Source organism: Haliotis rufescens, unplaced genomic scaffold (assembly GCF_023055435.1).
Source record: "Haliotis rufescens isolate VD_foot unplaced genomic scaffold, xgHalRufe1.0.p SCAF_10, whole genome shotgun sequence".
In the NCBI taxonomy this organism is placed as follows: Eukaryota; Metazoa; Mollusca; class Gastropoda; order Lepetellida; family Haliotidae; genus Haliotis; species Haliotis rufescens.
In genome coordinates this window covers 24,985,801-25,008,774 of record NW_025963780.1, presented here as the reverse complement: position 1 = coordinate 25,008,774, position 22,974 = coordinate 24,985,801, and the positions used below count along the sequence as shown (strand labels likewise).

At 41.3% G+C, this 22,974-nt stretch overlaps 1 protein-coding gene across 1 annotated transcript; it reads right to left on the bottom strand.

Annotated features, from left to right (window-relative positions):
- Nucleotides 1–834: 834 nt before the first annotated feature.
- LOC124117107 (glycine--tRNA ligase-like) lies at nt 835–22,879 on the bottom strand. Its single transcript, XM_046478836.2, has 17 exons — nt 22,588–22,879; nt 18,459–18,560; nt 16,572–16,671; nt 15,196–15,337; nt 14,683–14,771; nt 14,060–14,136; nt 11,359–11,504; nt 9,799–9,948; nt 9,507–9,669; nt 8,616–8,780; nt 7,285–7,392; nt 6,189–6,334; nt 5,470–5,555; nt 4,216–4,325; nt 3,040–3,133; nt 2,191–2,378; nt 835–1,568 (listed from the first exon to the last, which is right to left on the bottom strand). The coding sequence occupies exons 1-17, from the start codon at nt 22,831–22,833 to the stop codon at nt 1,458–1,460; spliced, it is 2,223 nt and encodes a 740-aa protein (XP_046334792.2). The 5' UTR covers nt 22,834–22,879; the 3' UTR covers nt 835–1,457.
- Nucleotides 22,880–22,974: the final 95 nt, after the last annotated feature.

Genomic DNA, 22,974 nt, shown 5'->3' with positions numbered 1-22,974 from the left:
TATGCTTGTCGTAAGAGGTGACTAACGGGATCGGGTTGCATGGATCGATGCTCATGATGTCAGTTAGTGGATTGTCTGGTCCAGACTTGATTATTTACACACCGCCACCATATATATGGAATATTGCTGAGTGCAGTGTTAGACAACAAACAAACAAACAAACATACAGAAGACAGCGTACAGTGTCATCATGCTGCCTGTGTTTGGGGAAAACAAGTGTACAGTTGACGAAGTCATCTATATCCCCCGCCATTTTAACACGTTATGGTCCCAAACCGGGTAACTGACCCAACATTTCTCTTAGGCCATGTCAAAATAGCTGCAATGGAAATTCTAAAATAAACATTGATAAAACTCCTTAATATCAAATGGCACCAGTTCCCCATAGAACCTAAGTCCAACTTGTTGCCATGGAAACATAAAACATAAAAATTTATAAAACTCCTAAATAGCAAAAGGCACCAGTTCAGTATGTGTCTGGTAAACATGCAAAGTTTTGTAAGAAATTATTTAACGGCTTTTGAGTTACGCTCCGGAAACAAACAGCACCCTTATAGAACCTATGTCCAACTTGTTGCCATGGAACGTAAAAAATAAAAATTAATAAAATTCCTAAATAGTAAAAGGCACCAGTTTAGCACGAGTCTGATAGACATGCATAGTTTTGTAGAGAAATATTTAACGGTTTCTGAGTTATGCTCCGGAACGATTTTGGGACGCGCACACGCACACGCACACGCACACACGCACACACGCACACACGGACGGAACCCATTTCTATATCCCCCGCCAACTTCATTGGGGCGGGGTATAACAACAAGGAGGACACATTGGTTCAAATGGAGTGGTTTATTACATACAAATGTAACAGAACATACCTTGAAACCCTTCCCATAAAGAATGAAATTATAAATTTGGAAAATAATTTCAGTAAACATTGCACATGCTCGTAAAGTTTCAGTGTGTGTAAATTTTCCTTGCACTGCAAAGGAGCCGTGATAGTTTGTGAATCCTGCATCAAGTCCTGCTGGAATGATGACTATATGAGGTCGTTGAGCACCTTTGTCTTGTTCATCTTTCCTGAGTCTCACTACCTTCACCTTCCTCTGCCAGGCAACCATTTCAAATCACCATGGCAACAGCTGCCAGAATCCATGACATGGTAACTGTTGCCGGACAACCATATAAGTTGCCATGGTACTGTTGTCTAAGGAACTTTAAACGTTTCCATGGCAAGTTGTCATGGAACTTGTTGGCAACTGCTACAGCTGCACACACCTCTGTCGATCGTTTTGTGGCTCCCACATGCTGTGTGATGCACATAAATAGAAAAGCATGTCCCTTCCTCCATTCTATGTATCACAGCTTCTCAAGAAGCGGGTGCCAAACGGCATTTGGCACTTCAGAATTGTTCATGAACTTTCACTGCCACGTATTGTTCGGGGGGTGGTAGTTGTTCACTTGGAACTGGCCTCCTGCTGCTCAAACAGGGGGTAATTGTTCAGCACGTTCTCCCACGTCCTCCGACCCACAGCCAAATCACGCACTATCTCGGGTAGCTCTTCAATCTGGAGATAGAAACAACATGCTAAAAATCCCAAACTATCAAAAGGCACCAGTTCACCACTAGACCTATCTATGTGCCAAGTTTAGTGAAGACATATGGTAAGGTTTTCAAGATCTGCTCTGGAAACAAGGACTACCGCCATTTTCAGTCTAAGTCAAAGTCGTTGCCATGGAAACTCAAAAAAAAAAAATCAAAAAAAAAATCCCAAACTATCAAAAGGCACCAGTTACAAACACACCTACAGAGGAAAGGAACATTGCCGTTATTCCCAGTTGTTAAATTTCACCACAACACAATGAACAAAAGGTGGGCCGATATAAATCCCAACAATGTTGAGTGAACCAAACACCATCGAAAATATACAACATGCACCAACTGGAAGTGATGTCACAGGCCATACTCAAGTTCTGTGATGTAATATTCGTGTGTCAGTGTGTATAACGACAAGTTGCTCACAGCGCTACACGACAGTACTATTTTACAGTACATTGTTTTGAAAAGATGAGTTTTGAGGTTTCAATTTGTTCGAGTTTACGTACGGTTGACAAATGGAATTTTTAGAAAGGACATTATGTCATCATCTAGTAAATTAAATATAGCAGACAGTAACCATGGTAACCTACCGGTGCCCTGACTTGCTTCAGTGTGTCCCTCTCCCGGAGGGTGGCGGTGTGTGGAGTCTTCAGGCTGTCGAAGTCAATGGTGATGCCGTAGGGGATGGCAATCTGGTCGGTACGGGCGTACCGGCGTCCAATAGAGCCGCCACTGTCATCCACTTTGTGTGACACGTCTAACTCAGTCAGTTGTTGGGCTAAAGAAAACATAGTGAGTGAGTGCTTTGTTTAACAATATTCCCACACTATCACACCATACATGGGTTGCAACACATTGTACTCATGTTGGGAATGAAACCTGAGCCTTGAGTGAGTGAGTGAGTGAGTGAGTGAGTGAGTGAGTGAGTGAGTGAGTGAGTGAGTGAGTGAGTGAGTGAGTGAGTGAGTGAGTGAGGTTTTACACGGCTTTCAGCACTATTCCAGCAATATCACAATGGGGTACACCAGAAATGGGCTTCACTCATTGTACCCATGTTGGGAATCGAACCTGGGTGTTTGGTGTGACGAGCAAACGCTTTAACCGCTATGAGATGTAAAATATTCCTTGATAAGTAAAATACTGGAATACAATATTTGACTAAGGTTGTGATTGGAATATTTCAGGATTTTATTTATTTACTTTTCTTAAATCAAAATAAAAACTAATTGCGCTTTGAACTTTATGATGATGTGGGCGGTGCCTGAGAACCAAGATTTTTAAAAATCCTTTTTAAAATCTTTTCTTACTACTGTCTGGTCCGATCGTTACATTTAGAAAATTATAACAAATCAGAAATCACAAACTGTATGTCCTGTGTGATATAGACGATGTTTACTAGCCTGCCTGGGTGTGTTATGAGTGTTATTCCATGAACTTACACAGCTGCTTGATGAAGGCGGCGAAGTCTGGGTTGTTACTGAGGGGCAGCAGGGAGCACTTGTAGGGGGCGATGATTGGCGGCAGCGTCAGGTACTGCACAAATACAATGTTGTCATGTCACTGCTATCACATACTCACTGACCAATGTCACCACACACCCAGTGAAACACTGGTATCATATATAACAAATGTTATATTTGGGAGAACACTTTCATAGTAAAGAACAGATCCCTTACTTTTTGGGTTGAGTCCCATCCTGGATTTGAACCCACACTGCTAGTGTTACACAGATATCATAAAATGTTACCACATACCCAGTAAATCACATGCTTATCAAATGTGAGGCACCTAATCGCCAGCACACAAAGTCAGCGATCTAACCCACTCAGCCACCGAGGCTTCCACAAAAATTAGTGAGTGAGTATGGTTTAATGCCGCTTTTAGCAATATTTCAGCAATATCACAGCGGGGGACACCAGGAATGGGCTTCACACATTATACCCATGTCGGGAATCGTACCTGGGTCTTTGGCGTGACGAGCGAACGCTTTAACCACTAGGCTACCCGACCGCCCCCCACAAAAATGAAAGTCCGACAACTGGTAGTCTAGATCATGTACTTTGTGTACCCCTCTGACAAGAGCAAATTGGCACGGCTCCCATGGCCAAAAGCTATGAACACACAATGCCATTTAGAAAGTGGTCAAGTGTAAAAGATGTCATACTTTGAATAACACCTTCTTAGTAAAGTACAGATTCTCGTACTTTGGGGGTTTGAGTCCCAGCTGGGATTCGAACCCACACTGCCAGTGTTACGTAGTTTATCATAAAATGTTACCACATACGAAGTGAAACACTGTTATCACATAGTTACCATAAAATGTTACCAAATACCCAGTGAAACGTTATCAAATAGTTATCATAAAATGTTACCACATACCCAGTGAAACACTGTTATCACATAGTTATCATAAAATGTTACCACATACCCAGTGAAACACTGTTATCACATAGTTATCATAAAATGTTACCACATACCCAGTGAAACACTGTTATCACATAGTTGTCATAAAATGTTACCACATACCCAGTGAAACACTGTTATCATATACCTATCATCAAAAGCATCCAACAGCCAGTGAATATATATGAGAAATATGCAACAAAAAAACTCACTGTTCTCTGCTCATCACCTTCTCGGACTTTAAAGTTGTGCTCAAAGACCGAATACATGATTCTCCCAATACCAAACGAGGGTTCTATCACAGATGGGACAATCTCCTCCACTGAAATGTACAGTTGGCATATATTTCCCATAATCACAGGTGTTTGTCTCAGAAAGAGGGAACACATGCTTACATCACAGAGGCACATCAACGGTTCAATGTATCTTGATGCAAGTGACTTTATCACAGTGAGTATGGTTTTACACCACTTTTAGTAATATTCCAGCCATATCATGGCGGTTGACACCAGTAATGGGCTTCACACATTGTACCCATGTCCGGAATCGAACTGGGTCTTTGGCGCACGCTTTTAACCACTAGGCTACCCAACTGCCACGACTTTTTCACAACATCCATATGAACTTACCGTATTTGACGTAATACGCCCAGGGCGCTCTCAAAATTAGAAACAGGTGGCTCTTATTAGAATATTATTTTGGTGAAAAAAAAACAGAGTTGAAAGATAAATTTCGTGGTTTATGCTGACAGCCTGAAATGTTTATGTACGACAGATATATTTTTCCAGAATTTAATTGCCAATAATTAAGGGTGCATATAACACTTGAGGGTGTACTATACGCGAAAAAATAAGTCTTGTGTACATTGATCAATCGGAAGGGTGCCAATTGGGATTGTTCACTAGCCAATATATTAGCAAGTATCACTGTGGGCGCTTTTTAGAGCGAGGCGCTTATTAGGGCGACTACGGTATTATAATTAAAGTGCTGGTGAGTCAACCCTTCTGAAGCATTATTTCGCGAGAGAAGTTCTGGCTCTATTTACCACACCATGGTTTTAGGCTTATTAACAGGTCAGGAAGTGCTTCCTTCCGAGGAATAAATTGTTTGAAAGGCATTACTTAGAAGTTAGGAATGCCCCTGCATTGTTTCTGCAACATGATAGGCTTCACACAGGTAAGGCATTTATTTATATTGTAATCTTGGCTTTGATAAACACTGGCTTCTAATCCAATCAAGCTAGCAATAAGTATTTAGTAACAAATTTGTAAAAAAACACACAGGTTCTCTCTATCAATTTGCCTCTAATAAAAACATGACCAACAGCTTGGGTTGTCGGCCTTGCTGTGCGGAGTTCTATTGTTTTGAATTCGTGCATGAACTAAAGGTGTGACATACAACCAACCAGAACCGTTGACGTACTGGCCCTTTAAGATTTCAACTGTCAGTTTATTAGAAAGACTTACCATGAATGGTTTTGTCATATTTTTTGAAAGTCACCATTTCCTTTTTCACAGTAAACTTCTGCCCATCCACCTTAATCTCAGCTTCTCTGAAAAAAGTAAATTGTGTTGCTGAGTAACGAACACAAGATGCCACCATGTCCACTAAACCTGACATAAAACCTTCAATATATAATGTAGCACATTCTGAAATACTGAAATATACACAATGTTTCTCTGAACAATTAATAATATGATAAATTTGTGTTCATATCATGCTGTATCACCCATATAGTTGGCGATTACCATGTTCATACAAATCGTGTGTGTAGGCATGGTCCTGACAGACCACAGATAAGAAATAGGGGACACAACTCTGTACTAGCCAAGCCACCTGGGGTACACAACTCTGTACTAGCCAAGGCACCACTCTGTACTACCCAAGGTAACCAGAGGACAGAACTCTGTACTACCCAAGGCCCCTAGGGGACAGAACTCTGTTCTAGCAAAGGCACCTAGGGGGCACAACTCTGTACTACCCAAAGTACAGAACTCTGTACTACCCAAGGCACCTAGGAAACACAACTCTATACCGCCGTAGGCATCTAGGGGCCCCAACTACGTACTACCCAAGGCACCTGGGGTACACAAGTATGTACTACCAACGGCACCTAGGGGACACAACTCTGTACGAGCAAAGGCACACTGTAGTCAACACAGTTCAATACACACTATCAACTTACCCCTTATCCTGCAGTGCCTGTTCAAGGGTAGACAACTCATCCCCACTCATCCCAGTCAAGTGAGCTGTCACCGCCTTGGCATCTTTTTTGAAAGCCTTGCCCAGGCCGCCCTTCTCCGGCACACACTCGTATACGCTGATTGTTTTGTGGGACCGTTAGGGAATAATCCATGTAACCATAGCAACCATAGTAACAGTAGTTTCAAAATAGGTGCAGGAGGTATGCATTCCTCATTTCATTGTAAAAAAGTGTGATTATCCACACAAAAATGTCCACAGCAGTAAAACTGCTCAAATATTACGAGTTCTATGTGTCACTAGCATGGTGTTCGGGGTTTTAGAACCTAGGTGGGCTCATACACCACAAGACTGAAGGTAGAGAAATGCATCAAATATCCCATTAACTTATTGAACAGTCACTGATACTACATGAACCGGAAGTTGTCTACCATGTCATAAACCTACACCCTTGCAACTGTGCTACCATTCATTCTGCCCCTGAATCCACACAGGGACACAAGCATGGGATACTGGGGACCTATTCTGCCCCAGAATCCCCACAGGTAGATAAGCATGAGGTACCGGGGACCTATTGCTCCCCAGAATCCCCACAGGGAAACATGCATGGGACACTGGGGATCTGGTCTGTCTTTGAATCCCAATAAGGAGACAAGCATGGGATACTGGGCACCTATTCCGACCCAGAATCCCCACAGGGAGACAAGCATGGGGTACTGGGGACCTATTCCACCCCAGAATCCTCACAGGGAGACAAGCATAAGGTACTAGGGACCTATTCTGCCCAAGAATCCCCACAGGGAGACAATCATGGGACCCTGGGGACCTATTCCTCCCCAGAATCCCCACAGGGAGACAAGCATAAGGTACTAGGGACCTATTCCGCCCCAGAATCCCCACAGGGAGACAAGCATAAGGTACTGGGGACCTATTGCTCCCCAGAATCCCCACAGGGAGACAAGCATAAGGTACTGGGGACCTATTGCTCCCAAAATCCCCACAGGGAGACACGCATAAGGTACTGGGGACCTGTCTGTCTTGGAATCCCAATTGGGTGTAACTTAGATAAACAAGGATATTGGTTCGGGCAGTTTCCTCTCTGCTGCCAGCTTGACACTGGTGGCCTTGGTGTGTTGGGTGAGGTCATAGCACGACCGGTCAGCACAGCCCACACACTCGATCCAACCCTGAAACAACAGTCACAAAGTAACCATGGTAACAAGTAACAATTATTGTTTATATGCTTCAAACACTTTTCTGGATTCAAGAATGAAGACATGGGGAGTAGTGCACTTTACTTTTCTTTAATGCATAAACTGAAGTTGACTGAAGTTTTATCTTTATAAAAACATATGAAGTCAGAAGGAATGCAAACATTAGTCACTTATAGTGTAACCATAGAGTCCTAGATCATTTTTGTTATTAAACAGTATATCTCGTGACTAACCACATGTCCGGGTAGTCCTGTGGGTACCTGGGTCCTACTCAGTACCCACTTGACCCAAGTTCCCGAGTTACCTGTCCCAGCCCTAGAAATAACCTTATAAGATTAATATTAACATACGTAGGATGTCTTCATCTTAGCATCACCTCGTAAGACTTATATTAACATACGTAGGATGTCTTCATCTCAGCATCCCCTCGTAAGACTTATATTTACATACGTAGGATGTCCTCATCTCAGCATCACCTCGTAAGACTTATATTAACATATGTAGAATGTCTTCATCTCAGCATCACCTCGTAAGACTTATATTAACATACGTAGGATGTCTTCATCTCAGCATCACCTCGTAAGACTTATATTAACATACGTAGGATGTCTTCATCTCAGCATCACCTCGTAAGACTTATATTAACATACGTAGGATGTCTTCATCTCAGCATCACCTCGTAAGACTTATATTAACATACGTAGGATGTCTTCATCTCAGCATCACCTCGTAAGACTTATATTAACATACGTAGGATGTCTTCATCTCAGCATCACCTTGTAAGACTTATATTAACATACGTAGGATGTCTTCATCTCAGCATCACCTCGTAAGACTTATATAAACATATGTAGGATGACTTTTACAGCATCACCTTGTAAGACATATTAACATACGTAGGATGTCTTAATCTCAGCATCACCTCGTAAGACTTATATTAACATACGTAGGATGTCTTCATCTCAGCATCACCTCGTAAGACTTATATTAACATACGTAGGATGTCTTCATCTAAGCATCACCTCGTAAGACTTATATTAACATACGTAGGATGTCTTCATCTCAGCATTACCTCGTAAGACTTATATTAACATACGTAGGATGTCTTCATCTAAGCATCACCTCGTAAGACTTATATTAACATACGTAGGATGTCTTCATCTCAGCATCACCTCGTAAGACTTATATTAACATACGTAGGATGTCTTCATCTCAGCGTCCCAGCAGTCACAGGCGTAGTGAGCCATCTCATTGGACAAGTGCTGTCGGAATCGGAACCTCTTGGGGTCAACACCAACTTTGGTCAAAAACAGGAAAATCCGTGCCATGAAGTAGCCTAGGGTCTCATTGGCTACCAGTTTCTGAAAACACAGAGTGATGAGTACATAATCCCAGATCATATACGAACATGGATGTACGAGAAACTCCCCACCACCCTGGCAGAGTCAAGTCACACCTGACACGAATCAGGATACAAATCAGTTATCATAAATGAGTTAAACAGATCTGGAAAAAAATGACTAGCAAAATAATCCCTGAATGGACTTAATGCATAGGTCATTGAAACAATGGACTGGACTTTTCAACTACAAAAATCAAAACAAAAAGTGACAAAATTTTGAATAATTCTTGACCAGATGCACTGACTATTTTCTCATCACTGCCTAAAAAAAGCCCCTTCTACCAATAAACGAATGCATTCAAAAGCTACTGTGAAAATAGGAAACATGCACTCATACCAGAACTTGTATTTGTTTTTTGTTTAACGCCACACTCAGCAATATTCAAGCTATATGAGGGTTGTCTATAAATAATCAAGTCTGGACCAGACAATCCAGTGATTGACATCATGAGCATCGATCCATGCAATTGGGATGAGAAAACATGCATCAACCAAGACAGCGAGCCTGACCACCTGATCCCGTTAGTCGCCTCTTACGACAAGCATAGTCGCCTTTTACAAGCATGGGTTGCTGAAGACCTATTCTACCCCGCATCTTCACGGGTCTCGTACCAGAATTGATAAACCCACCAAACCTATAACCACTGAACAGATATTCAGGACCTTGTGTCTCACTGATACGTACTGTTTTCACTGCCTCGCCAATCTTGGTGACCTCTGGGGGCTTGCCGTCCATCTGGTTACAGGCAGAGTACAATGGGAACTCGAGGTCAGCAATGTCCGCAAACTTGGGATGATCCTTAGAGTCTGGATCACAGAAGTGCTCGATCTCTGCCATCGTAAACTCTCTACAACATGAAGATAAACAGGGTTGTGAGACGTTTATTAACCACTGGTTTGCGTGGCCCAGACTTTATTATTTACAGGCTGATGTGATATTGCTGATCTGTGGTGTAAAGTGGCAAATAAACATCTACCTGACTCGGATGAGTCCTGATCGTGGTGAGATCTCATTCCTGAAGGAGTTGCCGATCTGTGCCCCAGCAAATGGCAGCTTCCCAGCATTAAACTCCAACAACCTCTTGAAGTTGACAAAAATACCTTGGGCCGTTTCTGGTCTCAAAAACCTGTAACAAAAGGCAAAGGTTGAGTGAGTGTTTAACCCTTAGACTGCTGAATTAGTTTGAAGATCGTCATGAAGTGAAGTACAGTCTAAGAGTTAATGTTGCATCAGTGGTCTTGAAGTCGTACAATTCGAAGTGTGGAAATTAGCTAATGAATGTGTTTCAAACCTCCCTTTGTGGAGTGTCAATGTTTTGTTTGTTTGTTGTTTAACGCCACACTCAGCAATATTCCAGCTATATGACGGCAGTCTGTAACATAATCGAGCCTGGGCCAGACAATCCAGTGATTGACATCATGAGCATCGATCTACGCAATTGGGATCAATGACATGTATCAACCAAGGCAGCGAGTCTGACCACCCGATCCCGTTAGTCGCCTCTTACGACAAGGGTAGTCCCCTTTTACGGCAAGTATGGGTTGCTGAAGACCTATTCTACCCTGGAATCTTCACAGGTCGTCAATGGGGACTGATCTGGGAATATCACATCATTTCTTAATATCTGTGTACTGTGTATTGACAGTTTATTCATAATAATAAAGTCCCTTGCCCAAGGAAACGCCACATGTGTTAGATGTGTTTCAGTGTGGGGCAGAACCAAAGCCTTGAAAACTCTTGGGAGCCAAAGCTGCCGAAATGCGGTCATCCATTACAATATTAATGGTCACATGGCCAGTAGACATCTTCCCGAGGCAAGGGAGTTAAATGACTTTAAAAGTCCAGTTTCCACCCTTGCCGAACTAGGCTGGAATTTCCAGGCTCGGTTGTAGCGCCACCAGTGGCTCTTACAAGTTATGTCCCTTCTATGTGTCTCCTATTGACTAATCAGATGCCACTTCTCATATCACTTGCATTTGCTTCAAACAAAATGGCGGCGCCCGGTCAAGACGACATGATAGATGATCAAGATCTACATTGAAATAGAATTGGTCTGACTTCGCGAAATGCATGAAATTAAATGAGCACGTTGATTAAAAAACATGAAAAGATTTGAAAAATATCTGTCGACGCCCAGTTGACGTTACACAACCTCTGCAAATCCTTCAGTCGGCTGAAATCTGCATGTTGTAATCCATATTGTTTGCGAACCGGATGTTGATTTCGTTAGGCGATTTTGATTGGACTATGCATAGACTCGTTAGTCCAGCCAAACTGTAACTCCATAATTCCAGCCTAGTTCGGCAAGGTTGGAAACTGAACTTCAGTCAGTTAACTCCCTTGCCTCGGGAAGATGGGCAAGTTGCATACTGCACAAGAATATATAGATTTGTTGAGTGACGAAATAACATTAGGTTATGAAGCAGAATAATTATGAAAATGACCATATGAAAGTAAATATCTGTTCCATTTATGTAGAGAAAATTTCTCTGGTTCTTTGTCTGAAACCATTTTAATCTTCTTCTGGTCAACCTACCCCTTGAGCTGGCCAGTAGGGCCGATGGACGTGGCAAACATCAGGTTGAACTCCATGGGGTCGGACAGATCATTGCCGGTCACGGGCGACTTCATGTTGTACTTGCGGAGGCATTCCCCCATGTCGTCCTTGCTCATACCGTCAATCTAGGAATACAAGGACATGTTAATTGTCTGTGTGGTTCAAGAGTTGAGCAAAGCCAATACAGTCTGAGAGAGTGAGTGAGTTGGGTTTAACGACGCTTTTAACAGTATTCCAGTTATATCACGGCGTGTCAGCTTAATGTGGGAGGAAAGCCCGAAGTGATGCAGGTCTAAACGTTTACCACTTCGGTGAAACCAACGAGCACGGGTATGGTGCTGACAAACCTAGAAACATAATTGGGGCGAACCGGGATTCGAAACCCACAAATCATAGGTTTCTGGCGTGCCCAAGAGACGCAACTCTGCAGGGCGAAACGCAGCGCCTTAGACGACTGGGCCACCCGTGCCCCCCCATACAATCTGAGGGGCCAGGGCCCCGTTTTACAATGCGATCTTAGCGCTAAGACTGTCGTAAGTCTATGTTAAAGTATGGGAGTTACGATCGTCTTACGGCTACGATCGCTTTGTGGAACAGAACCCAGGACTTGGAAAAAGGGTGTGTTCATGTAGTACGACTTGGCTGAGTGATCAGCTTGCAAGTAAAGTGTCTGCTAGAGAGGTGTGCACAGTGCATTTGTTTGTTGTTTTACACTGCACTTAACAATATTCAAGCTATATGACAGCAGGCTGTAAATAATCGAATCTGGATCAGACAATCCAGTGAATGACATCATGAACATTGATCCATGCACATGACTTGCATCAACCAAGACCACCCAATCCCATTAGTCACCTCTTTAGCAATATTCCAGCAATATCACGGCGATGGACACCAGAGATGGGTTTCACACATTGTACCCATCAGGGGTCCGGAAAATTTAAAATCCCAATCGGACATTTGCATTTAGGCCACGCCCCCTTCAAATAGCGTATTTTAGTACGACTTTTCACACACATTACAAGTTTACGTATTCATAATATGATGAATTATGAATTGTTTCAATTTAAATTGTTTAATTTACCGGACAATTAATAACAAATAATATCATTTTAGATTTACATGGAAAAAATATGTTTGTTTCTGTTATAATAACGATCTGTTAACGTAGTGAATGGTCTAATTAATATTCATGAGTTATATTCATGAGTCTGCTCAAGTGTACGCGTTGTAACATTTGGATCGAGACTATTATCCCATATTTGGTTATCACGTGACCTCACGGGAAAAGGGTTTTTTTTAAACTAAAGATTTTTTTAAAAACAAGACAGATATTTTAATCACAAATACTAAAATATCGTTGATAGCAATAGTTATTTGAATACTTTTTTCATCTGTACTTAATTATTGACCATAAAAAAATTGGATATCGATCGTCCGAGAAAGCAAAATGGCGGTCAATCAAGATTCAATATACGACTAGCTACTGAAAACAATAAAATCTGCAAATCCTCATTGTTTGGCAGATCCGCCCGACTGATCTGCATCGGTCGACTGGCTGTCGTCACGCTTTCGCTTCTTGTCTGAGGTTATGTATCGTAGCATTGTGAGGATAATGAGGTACATCGATGATGCAAGGTATTAATGTACAGTTGTAAACACCTTTCACTCAAATTAACAAGATGTTCTCAGTAATTAATCCTCGATTAATCAGTGTCAACTCAGTTTATTGCCTATTACAGTGATTGACAGATTGGACTATCATGTAGGTACAATGTATTTACAGCAATCAAAACAAACAAAGCTTGTCAGTGTAGTTAATCTTCATTGTGTTGCAACTGCAGACAGAATCAGTCCTAACTGTTGATCATGTCCGGTCAAAATTTAAGAATGTCCGGACAATACTTTTTAAAATGTCCGGTAAGCAATATTTTAAAACGGACATTTGAGATTCCCAATCGGACATGTCCGGCGCATATGACGGTTTCCGGACCCCTGGTACCCATGTCGGGAATCGAACCAGGGTCTTCGGCGTGACGAGCGAACGCTTTAACCACTAGGCTACCCGATAATAAACAGATCATAACATATTTGGGTATATAATACTAATTTTATGAAACTTGTGTTAGCATCCAGGTCTTTCCCTTGACTTCACTCGGGAAAACTAAATTCTGACACCTGTTTGTAAACTCAATATGACACATGCTCTGATGGAATAAACTCATAAACACATTCTGCCATGACATTGAAGAATGCTTGATTTTGACTGGTTAAAAAGGTTTCCTTTTTGTTATGGAAACCCCTTTTAAATATGTTTAGCCTTTTCACACAAAAAATGTGTGAATGAATACATCGATAGCCCACATGTTAATTCATCAGGAAGGCTGCCGATTGTTCACCCATAGGAACTGTAAAAAGTATCAATATTTCCTCTGTTACATGCTAGGTGTCTAATATTAAACTGCTGATTGGTCTAGAAATGGTTACAGAATATAGAACAATGTTAAAATTCAGGAAGTGGCACGGCATTCCTGATTTTCAGCCAATCAGAGTCTTCCTTTCAAAGCTGATCTAATGTGTCATTCTATGATAACCAAGGTTGTTTATTTATCAAAGACTTTGACTATAGGTGTATAATAGTTGGGTTTTTACCAAACGAAACATAACTACAAATACTCACTGTTGGCAGGATCTTCCTGATTTCTTCCTTCACTTCATCGGATGCTTTCTTGTCAGACAACAGTTTTTCCAGGTGAGCTATGAGTAAATCAAGAACATATGTATACTGTTACCATGAATACGGAGTCCATCACAACAAGATCCTGATTAATAGTTATTCTGGATATAGCAATCATTTGAGTAAATATCCATCTTGGGTAATTCTGACTGAGAGGGAACAGGAGGGAAATCTCCAATGACGATGCTGTTGAATCTGAATTTCTTGTCATATGTATGTATGACAAATATTCTAATTAAGAATATATCCCAATCCTCAATACTAAGTTTAAAAGTAAACAATAAATGGTTATTCTTATGTTTTGTATGTTTGTTGTTTTACGCCGCATTCAGCTATATTCCTTGCATCAACCAAGTCAGCGAACCTGACCACCCGATCCTGTTAGTCACCTCTTACGACAAGCACGAATTGCTGAAGACCAGTTCTAACCAAGGTCTAGGTTATTCTGATGAATTCACATAAAACCACAAAATCTTTTTCTCAGAATGATGACAATTGTATCCAAAATAACCACATGTACATGTAAAATAATTCGCTGTCAAGGTAAGGAAAATACTATTTTTCACCTTCAATGAGATGATCAGCTCTGAAACATTCTCCGTTCTTTAAATCCTTTACCATGTAGTCCTGGAAACGGTCAACGTGACCTGATGCTCTGAAACACAGAGGCATACAATAAAGCTTCACGATTATTTATACCTCCAGGATGCAATATTTTCATCCAGTAAAAAGTCTGACTCTCATGACCTTAAAAGTCAACATGATATTGCGAACTGATGGAGTCGACTCTGTTGAAGACAACATTTGAGACAACACATCATTAAGAACAAAGGGAGACAACTAACTTGATGACATCATCTGGGTGATACGCTCTGTTGTGAAGAAAGGGAGACAACCCACTTTTAAACAACATTGCATTATGAACTAAGGGAGACAACTCACTTGTCAAAATGTGGCAGAAAACACATCAATGAGGACCAAGGGAGACAACTCCCTTGAGAACACCATTTTGGGACAACACACCACCGTGATCAAAGGGAGACAATTCAGTTGAAGACAACCTTTGGGCGACAACTCACTTGAGCACAACCTCCGGGGTCAACATGGCAGTGTCCACTTCCAGCATCTGCTCCTCTAGAATGAAGAACTTCCTCCAAGTTTGCAGCAGGTTGGCCTTCACGGCACAACCCATGGGGCCGAAGTCGTACAGGCCATTCACGCCTGCAGCACACGACAATAAATATCGATCAATTATCGATACATATCGGAGAAGGAACTTTAAGAAAATACACAAGAAAGTCCCGAAAGAAATCGATAGATGCCATGCAACTGGTGAGCAGTGACACATCCATGCATGGATTACTTTGTGGACATTTGAGATATATGAATGTAGTTGTATTGATACATCAGTGATATTAAAAATGCAATGATACATCCATATCGTGATATACAATGACATCCCTAATTGTGAGACTTCAATCATAAGAAGACATTAATATAGTAAAACTGCACAAATGCACAGTCGATTTAGGTAACAAACATGATACCAAAATACAAGTGAGTTAGTTAGTTTGGTTTTACGCCGCTTTTAGCAATATTCCAGCAATATCATGGCGGGGGACACATTGTACCCATGCCCCGAATCGAACCAGGATCTTCGACTTGACGAACTAACGCTTTAACCATGCGAGTTTGGTTTTACACCGCTTTTAGCAATATTCCACCAATATCAAGGCGGGGGACACATTTTAACCATGTCAGGAGTCGAACCCGGGTCTTCGGCTTGACGAATTAACGCTTTAACCACTTGGCTACCCGACCTCCCCCTCCCCACAGAGGACACAAATGATTGGGACTTCATATGAAGCACAAATGTCACACAGTTTGTTGACCATCTCATTAGCAGACAGTAAACACACTTTGTGACATGTTATCAACAACGATGTGTATCACACGGAGGGGCCATCACATTCCTGAGTCCTGTGATGGAATTCGACCCACAGTTGGTTCGTTGGTTAGTTGTTTAACGCCGCACTCAGCAATATTTCAGCTCTATGATGGCGGTCTGTAAATAATCGAGTCTGGACCAGAAAATCCAGTGATTGATATCACGAGCATCGATCCACGCAATTGGGGTCAATGACATGCATCAACCAAGTCAGCGACTTTGACCACCCGATCCCGTTAGTCGTCTCTTATGACAAGCATAGTCGCCTTTTACGGCAAGCATGGGTTGCTGAAGACCTATTCTAATCCGGATCTTTACGGGTCTCGACCCGCAGACATGATTCAAGTTAGGATGCTTTGTCCGCATGACCATCAGGGAATTGTTTCAACTTCAATCTCATTACCATCATTTAATGTACAACCAGTCTCAGGGTTTCTCAAGTATCATACACAAATACTAAAGCTCTATCGTCAATCTCATGAACGTTTGGTTGTGGTCATTACTAACCTCCATATATGGCAAATGACTGGTCGTAGAAGAACCTTTGTTTTAACAAATCCTCCATTTTCCCTCGGTCAAAGTCATCCTTCGGTGCCAGTGCCAACTCCTGGAGAATACAAACATTAGGTTATGTTAGAGTGAGTGAGTGTGGTTTTACGCATCTTCCCAAGGCAAGAGAGTTAACTGACTTTAAAAGTCCAGTTTCCACCCTTGCCGAACTCACCTGGAATTCCTGGGCTCGATCGTAGCGCCACCAGTTGCTATTACGAGTTATGTCCCTTCTATACCTCTCCTATGGACCAATCAGATTCCACCTCTCGTATCACTTGCATTTGCTTCAAACAAAATGGTGGCAAAACGATGTGATCGGTAATATCAAGTCCTATATTGTGATAAAACGGGTCTTACATCACGAAGTGCATCAAATCATGTGAGCACCTGGATTAAAAACATGAAAAGATTTAGAAAATAACTGTTGACAACGACTTAGCTGTGCACATGCTTTGCAAATCCTGCAGTCGACCGAAATCTGCACGACAGTTTACGAACCGGATTTTGATTTCGTTGCGCGATTTTGATTGGACTATGCATAGACTCGTTAGTCCAGCCAATATGTAACTCCATAATACCAGCCTAATTCGGCAAGGGTGGAAAGTGGACTTGTATCATGTGTTTAGTCGGTTAACTCACTTGCCTCGAGAAGATGGGTTTTACACCGTTTTTAGCAATATTCCTGCAATATCACGGCAGGGGACACCAGAAATGGGCCTTACACATTGTACCCATGTCGGGAATCAACCCGGGTCTTCTGCATGACGAGCGAACGCTTTAACCACTAGGCTACTCGACCGCCCCTACAGAGGTTAGAGAGTGAGGTGGGTCGAGTGAGTGTGTGGGTGGGTCGAGTGAGTGTGTGAGTGAGTGGTTATGAATTCAAGCCGCTTTTAGCAATATTCCAGCAATATCATGGTGGGGGACACCAGGAAATGGGCTTCACACATTGTACCCATGTCAGGAATCGAACCCGGGTCTTCGGTGTGACGAACCAACGCTTTAACCACTGGGCTACCCAAGGCCCCAGTGAGGATCTAAGGGCACTGTTTAGTTGTGACTGTATTCCAGTCATACTTTGCACAGTAGAATTGTTAAATCTGGGAGGTGTATAGCGCTCACAAACCAAGGATTGGGAGTTATGATCATTGTAGCGTTAGATTGCTTTGTGCAAGTGGGTGCTGTGCTTCGTTTCACACGCAATCGTAGCACTACCACTGTCGTAAGTCTATGTTAAAGTATGGGCATAACGATCATCATAGAGTTAAGATCACTTTTACTGCGCAAGTGGACTCTGGGCCTAATCCACAAAGCAATCGTAGCGTTGGGACTGTCGTAAATCTATGTTAAAGTATGGGCATTACGATCATTATAGAGTTAAGATCACTCTTACTGCGCAAGTGGACTCTGGGCCTAATCCACAAAGCAATCGTAGCGTTGGGACTGTCGTAAATCTATGTTAAAGTATGGGCATTACGATCATCATAGAGTTAAGATCACTCTTACTGCGCCAGTGGACTCTGGGCCTAATCCACAAAGCAATCGTAGCGTTGGGACTGTCGTAAATCTATGTTAAAGTATGGGCATTACGATCATCATAGAGTTAAGATCACTCTTACTGTGCAAGTGGACTCTGGGCCTAATCCACAAAGCAATCGTAGCGTTATGACTGTCGTAAGCAGAGGAGTTATGGGTGTTGTGACGCTAGGATTGCTCATGTTATCAACCGCTGGTCTGCATGGAAAAGATTGGATTATTTCTAGGCCGGGATAAATATCTGCCATAACACTGACTGCAGTGTAAGACATGTCAATCAGACCAGTCAATCGAGAGCCTCCCTACCTTCTCTTCCAAAGCCCTTTTGCGGTGTTTAAGCTCTGCCACAGCTCTCTGCACATCGATGTCAGTAGCTTTTTCAGACTTCAGTTTCCGAACTATATCACCCTGGAAAACAAATAACATGTTATTTAATGACTATGTCAAAACTGATTGCTAATGTTTGTTTGTCTTTCCAAGATTTGTGTTAATAATCATGCATTGTTAGGTGAAGTTGACAATCTTACTACAACATTCATATCCACTTTATGTTAATAACTCACTACCAGTCATACATTTGTCATAGGTCGGCATAGTTAACACTGGCAGTTGACCGCAGAAACAAAAATATGAAATTGTGTTTCATAACATTCACATTAATTGAGCAAAACACCCATAAAGCAACACTGATGAGTGAATGATTTTGCGCCACTTTTAGCAAAATTCCAGCAATATCACTGGACATGCTGGAAGGGACACCAGAAATGGGCTTCACACATTGTACCCATGTCGGGAATCGAACCCTGGTCTTGGGCGTGGAGAGCGAACACTTTAACCACTAGGCTACCTGACCGCCCCGCAACACTGATGAAGGTTAAGGCAGGAAGATGTTATTTACATGGAGTATGAGGCACTGGACACAGCTGGGCATCAGAAGCTACTAGTATTTTAACTAACGGAGTATGTGGGTCTGTTTATTATTCTGTACAAGTAGGAAGTGGACTCAAGGTCTAAAGAGACACATAACTAAGAGGAACCATGGGAACTGTAACCACAGTTACATAGTGATTGTGAGGTGTCAGGTTACTGTCTACACACATGGTCTAAAACATTCTTGTGAATTGGAAGTCATTCTCAAACAGGTGAGGTGAAATGGGGTTTAACGTCGCGTCAAAGATTATTGCACTTATATAGCGACGTGCATGTACGTGTCTGTGTGTTTGTGTGGCTGCTTGTACCATGCGTACTAGTCTGGACTGATGCCGATTTATAGTGCTAGCTCACTGAGATACCATGCCGCAGTTTAACATGAATACCCCACTCAGACACAGTATACTGACTCCGAGCCGACCAGTCCTTGTTTTAGCCCCTTAATGCTGAGCGCCAGATAGGGTAACAACAAGTACCATCTTTTAACGTCTTTTGGTATGACGCGGCCGGGGATCGACCCCGGACCTTCCGCTCTCCGGGAGGACGCTCTACCACTTGACCACGGAGGCGGTCCATTCTCAAACAGCCATCACATATGACATGTATGAAAAGTAGCATGCTTACCTGCTCATAGTTGAACAAATACAAAATTTTAACAAACATACAAAAAGGCTAAACTTGAAAACTAATGTTTTTAGTTTTGTTTTCAGTTTCGTAAAATTTAGGACATGCTAACCTGCATCTGTAAAACAAGAAACGTAAGAAAATAATTTTGGCAGATATTTATCATGTTTATTGGTGTTATAAACTTTAATAATCTAACCTTGCCAGCAATCATTACCTCACTGACACATTGTTAATGAGGACTAGCCCAAATCAATTGAGGGAGTGGCCTTGACAGGCTTAGTAATTATCAGGTAATTAAGTCCCAGGGAGTGAAGGATGTGATTTTAGGGGATTGGTTTATGGGAAGATTACAATCAGCTGATGAGCGGAGTCTATCCTAGCCCTATTTGCATAAATAACAAACTCAGCTACGGCAAAGGATATCTGACATTTATATAGGGAAGATGGGGAAAATGGATTCAATGACTTCAAAGTATCATGAACAATGAGGATACCTATCTTTATATCACATCTCAAAACATGCTTATAGCCACCACTAGTCTGTCTTACAGACCCTGAACAAATATATATCAAATACAGCCCATGCAAGTCTATAATGTTTGGCAAGTCTAGATCACTGCAGTCTGAAAATGAAGAGAGTCACTGGGCTCCTTTTTATTATATTTTTATTAAGATAACTGAACAACTGTTTTTTTCTGTACGATATGTTCATTTCAGAGACTAAATGTTAGTCTAAGCCACCACTTAATGTGCATAAAAATATTGAAGTGAATTATAGGATGAAATGAAACAAGACATACACGTCTTAGAATGAAAAAACAAACACTACACAAAGTTTTTCTTTAAATGTCCAAGAGTAACTTGCCTTCACACAATGAACTTCTTTGTAATTTTTTATTATCATGAAATTATTTAACAGACATAGAAGTGACAAAACAACCAACTGATTCTAAAGTTTGATTGCAATCTTTGGGATAAGCAGACGAAACAAAATAAAGAAATACAACATGCCTGATGTGAAAATGTTGTCCCCTGCCTGAGATAACGATAACCACACAGCAATCATAACGCAGGAAGTCATTAAGACTCGCCCCCCAGGCACATTCATAGTGTCTCATTAATCATAATAAATCAAAATAATACAAAATGTTGGTAAATGCAAACTCAAAACAATAAAGCATTCATCATCTTCATCAACATATATCTATAGTTTAAACAGGGTGAATACTTCATCACCGTTCATTTGTAAAATATATACACACAGACCCCATGACAGAGGCCCACAAGCTGCTAAGTTTCGAAGCATACATAGTCCATATTATGAAGGACATTAACTTTTTGGAGGGTTCCTTATTTAGATGAGTAAATTGACTCTAAAACTTCATACATCACTCATTTACTTAAGCACATTCCTAATCTTCAACACATGTTCCTAAGCATGTCACATCATACTTCCTCCATGTCCTCCTCATCTCAAAATCTCTGATATCTTCACGAGGAAGTGATTTTAAGAGAGCACTTATCCTTCTTTATTTTAATTTCTAATCAATAAACCAACAATAAGTTAGAAATAAAAAACAATGCATTTCGATGCTTCTATTCTTACTTGTCTTCCAGTCCGTAGAGTCAGATAATTTCCCCAGCATCATGAGCATCTTGTAAACTTTACCATTTATGCTTTTATCAATCTTTGTTATCTTAACACATGGTACATGGTTAATCAGCATTAGAAATTGGCACTAGTCCTATAGTCCTTGTTAAACTGCCCAATAGCTAAGGTATCCTAAGGACTAGTAGAAATTTGCTGTTTTGGGTTTTTTGCTTTATAACTAAGGGCTAGTGGGCTAAAACTGTAAGTTTCTATCGCTGTTAATATGGTTAAGCAGATGTACATGATAAATACGACTGGTTTGTTAGATCAGTCAGTTTAGACGATATTCTATCTTTCTATATTTAATGTTTACTGACTTAAATGAATTCTCAAACACAGTAAACATGCCTACTTTGTGTATGATACCTAGTGGAAGCCCTTTCTCTCTCATATGAATATTCTATAATCAGTCTCGTAACTGTGAGTAGATCTAATGATACCTTAACATATGAGCATTATCATAAGGCTTGGATTTTTGTCAATAATTCCAACCATATATAAATACTCTAGGGCTGGGACGGGTTATTCGGGTCGGGTGGGTACTGAGTAGGACCCGGGTACCCACAGGACTACATGGACCTGTCGTTGTCACGTGATATATTGTTTAATGGCAAAAAGTATCTAGAACTCTATGGTTACACTATAAGTGACTAATGTTTGCATTTCCTTCTGACTATGCACCCATTCCTTCTAACTTTATATGTTTGAATAAAAAAACAGTCAAACCTTCAGTCAACTTCAGTGTATATGGTGTATGCATGAGAAGATCGTTTTATACAAGTATCCAAATACATTTTGCCAGGGCTACAGTCAAACCATTCCCAATCAGACATATGGACCTATCTCTTGAGACCTACAGCGGGTATCCGGTTAGGGTGGGGTAATAAGGTGGGTGCATGGGTACCCAGGTAGTAAATTTGGACTCGTCCCAGTCCCAAAATACTCTACCTATTGTGATCATATAGCAAGTTATAACCTCATGCAATAGCAACATAGAAAGAGAATTTAATTTTGCAATATTTTGGCAATTCTTCTCTGGCTGTATTCACCATAAAACAGAAAACAAATATAACTCGTCTATTCATCATGTTCATCTATTCATCTTGTTATTTTATCCTAAAACATGTAAAATGAGTATTGAAGAACAACCAACTTTCTTGGTATGTTTTCTAGCAAATTATCAGTGTGAATCAAGTACACGTTAACATGCAATATGCTAGTTATTACCTGTTCCTTGACCGATGCTCGGAATGGGGCTAACACGGCTTCTATCTGTGGATCCATTTTCGTAAGGTTTCGCAATATCGAGCTTCTCTTCTCCTTTTCTCTCTTTGATCCCCACTCAGGATCTCTGGCCTTTATATACTGTCGACTAGTGGACGATATGCATGCGCTAATCCGATGAAATCCCGTCAAGGGAGCTAAGCGACTATACCTCACACACTGGCCTAGCAGATAAATACACTGTTTCATCAGAAATTGACAATTGCCACGCTCGAGCCTTCCACACTGAGATTTAAAGGACTTCCGGGTCAAAGTTTTCGAATATGTTTCGTTTTAGTGTACGAATAAAATGATATAATCATTTCCGAAGCCTACAAATGATACTATATA

Coding starts and splice junctions, on each gene's coding strand:
- LOC124117107 (XM_046478836.2), bottom strand. CDS start 22,833: ATGAAACAGTGTATTTATCTGCTAGGCCAGTGTGTGAGGTATAGTCGC. Junction 15,338..16,571: donor GTCATTTGCCATATATGGAG/GTTAGTAATGAC, acceptor CGTGTGCTGCAG/GCGTGAATGGCCTGTACGAC. Junction 7,393..8,615: donor CTGAGATGAAGACATCCTAC/GTATGTTAATAT, acceptor CTGTTGTTTCAG/GGTTGGATCGAGTGTGTGGG.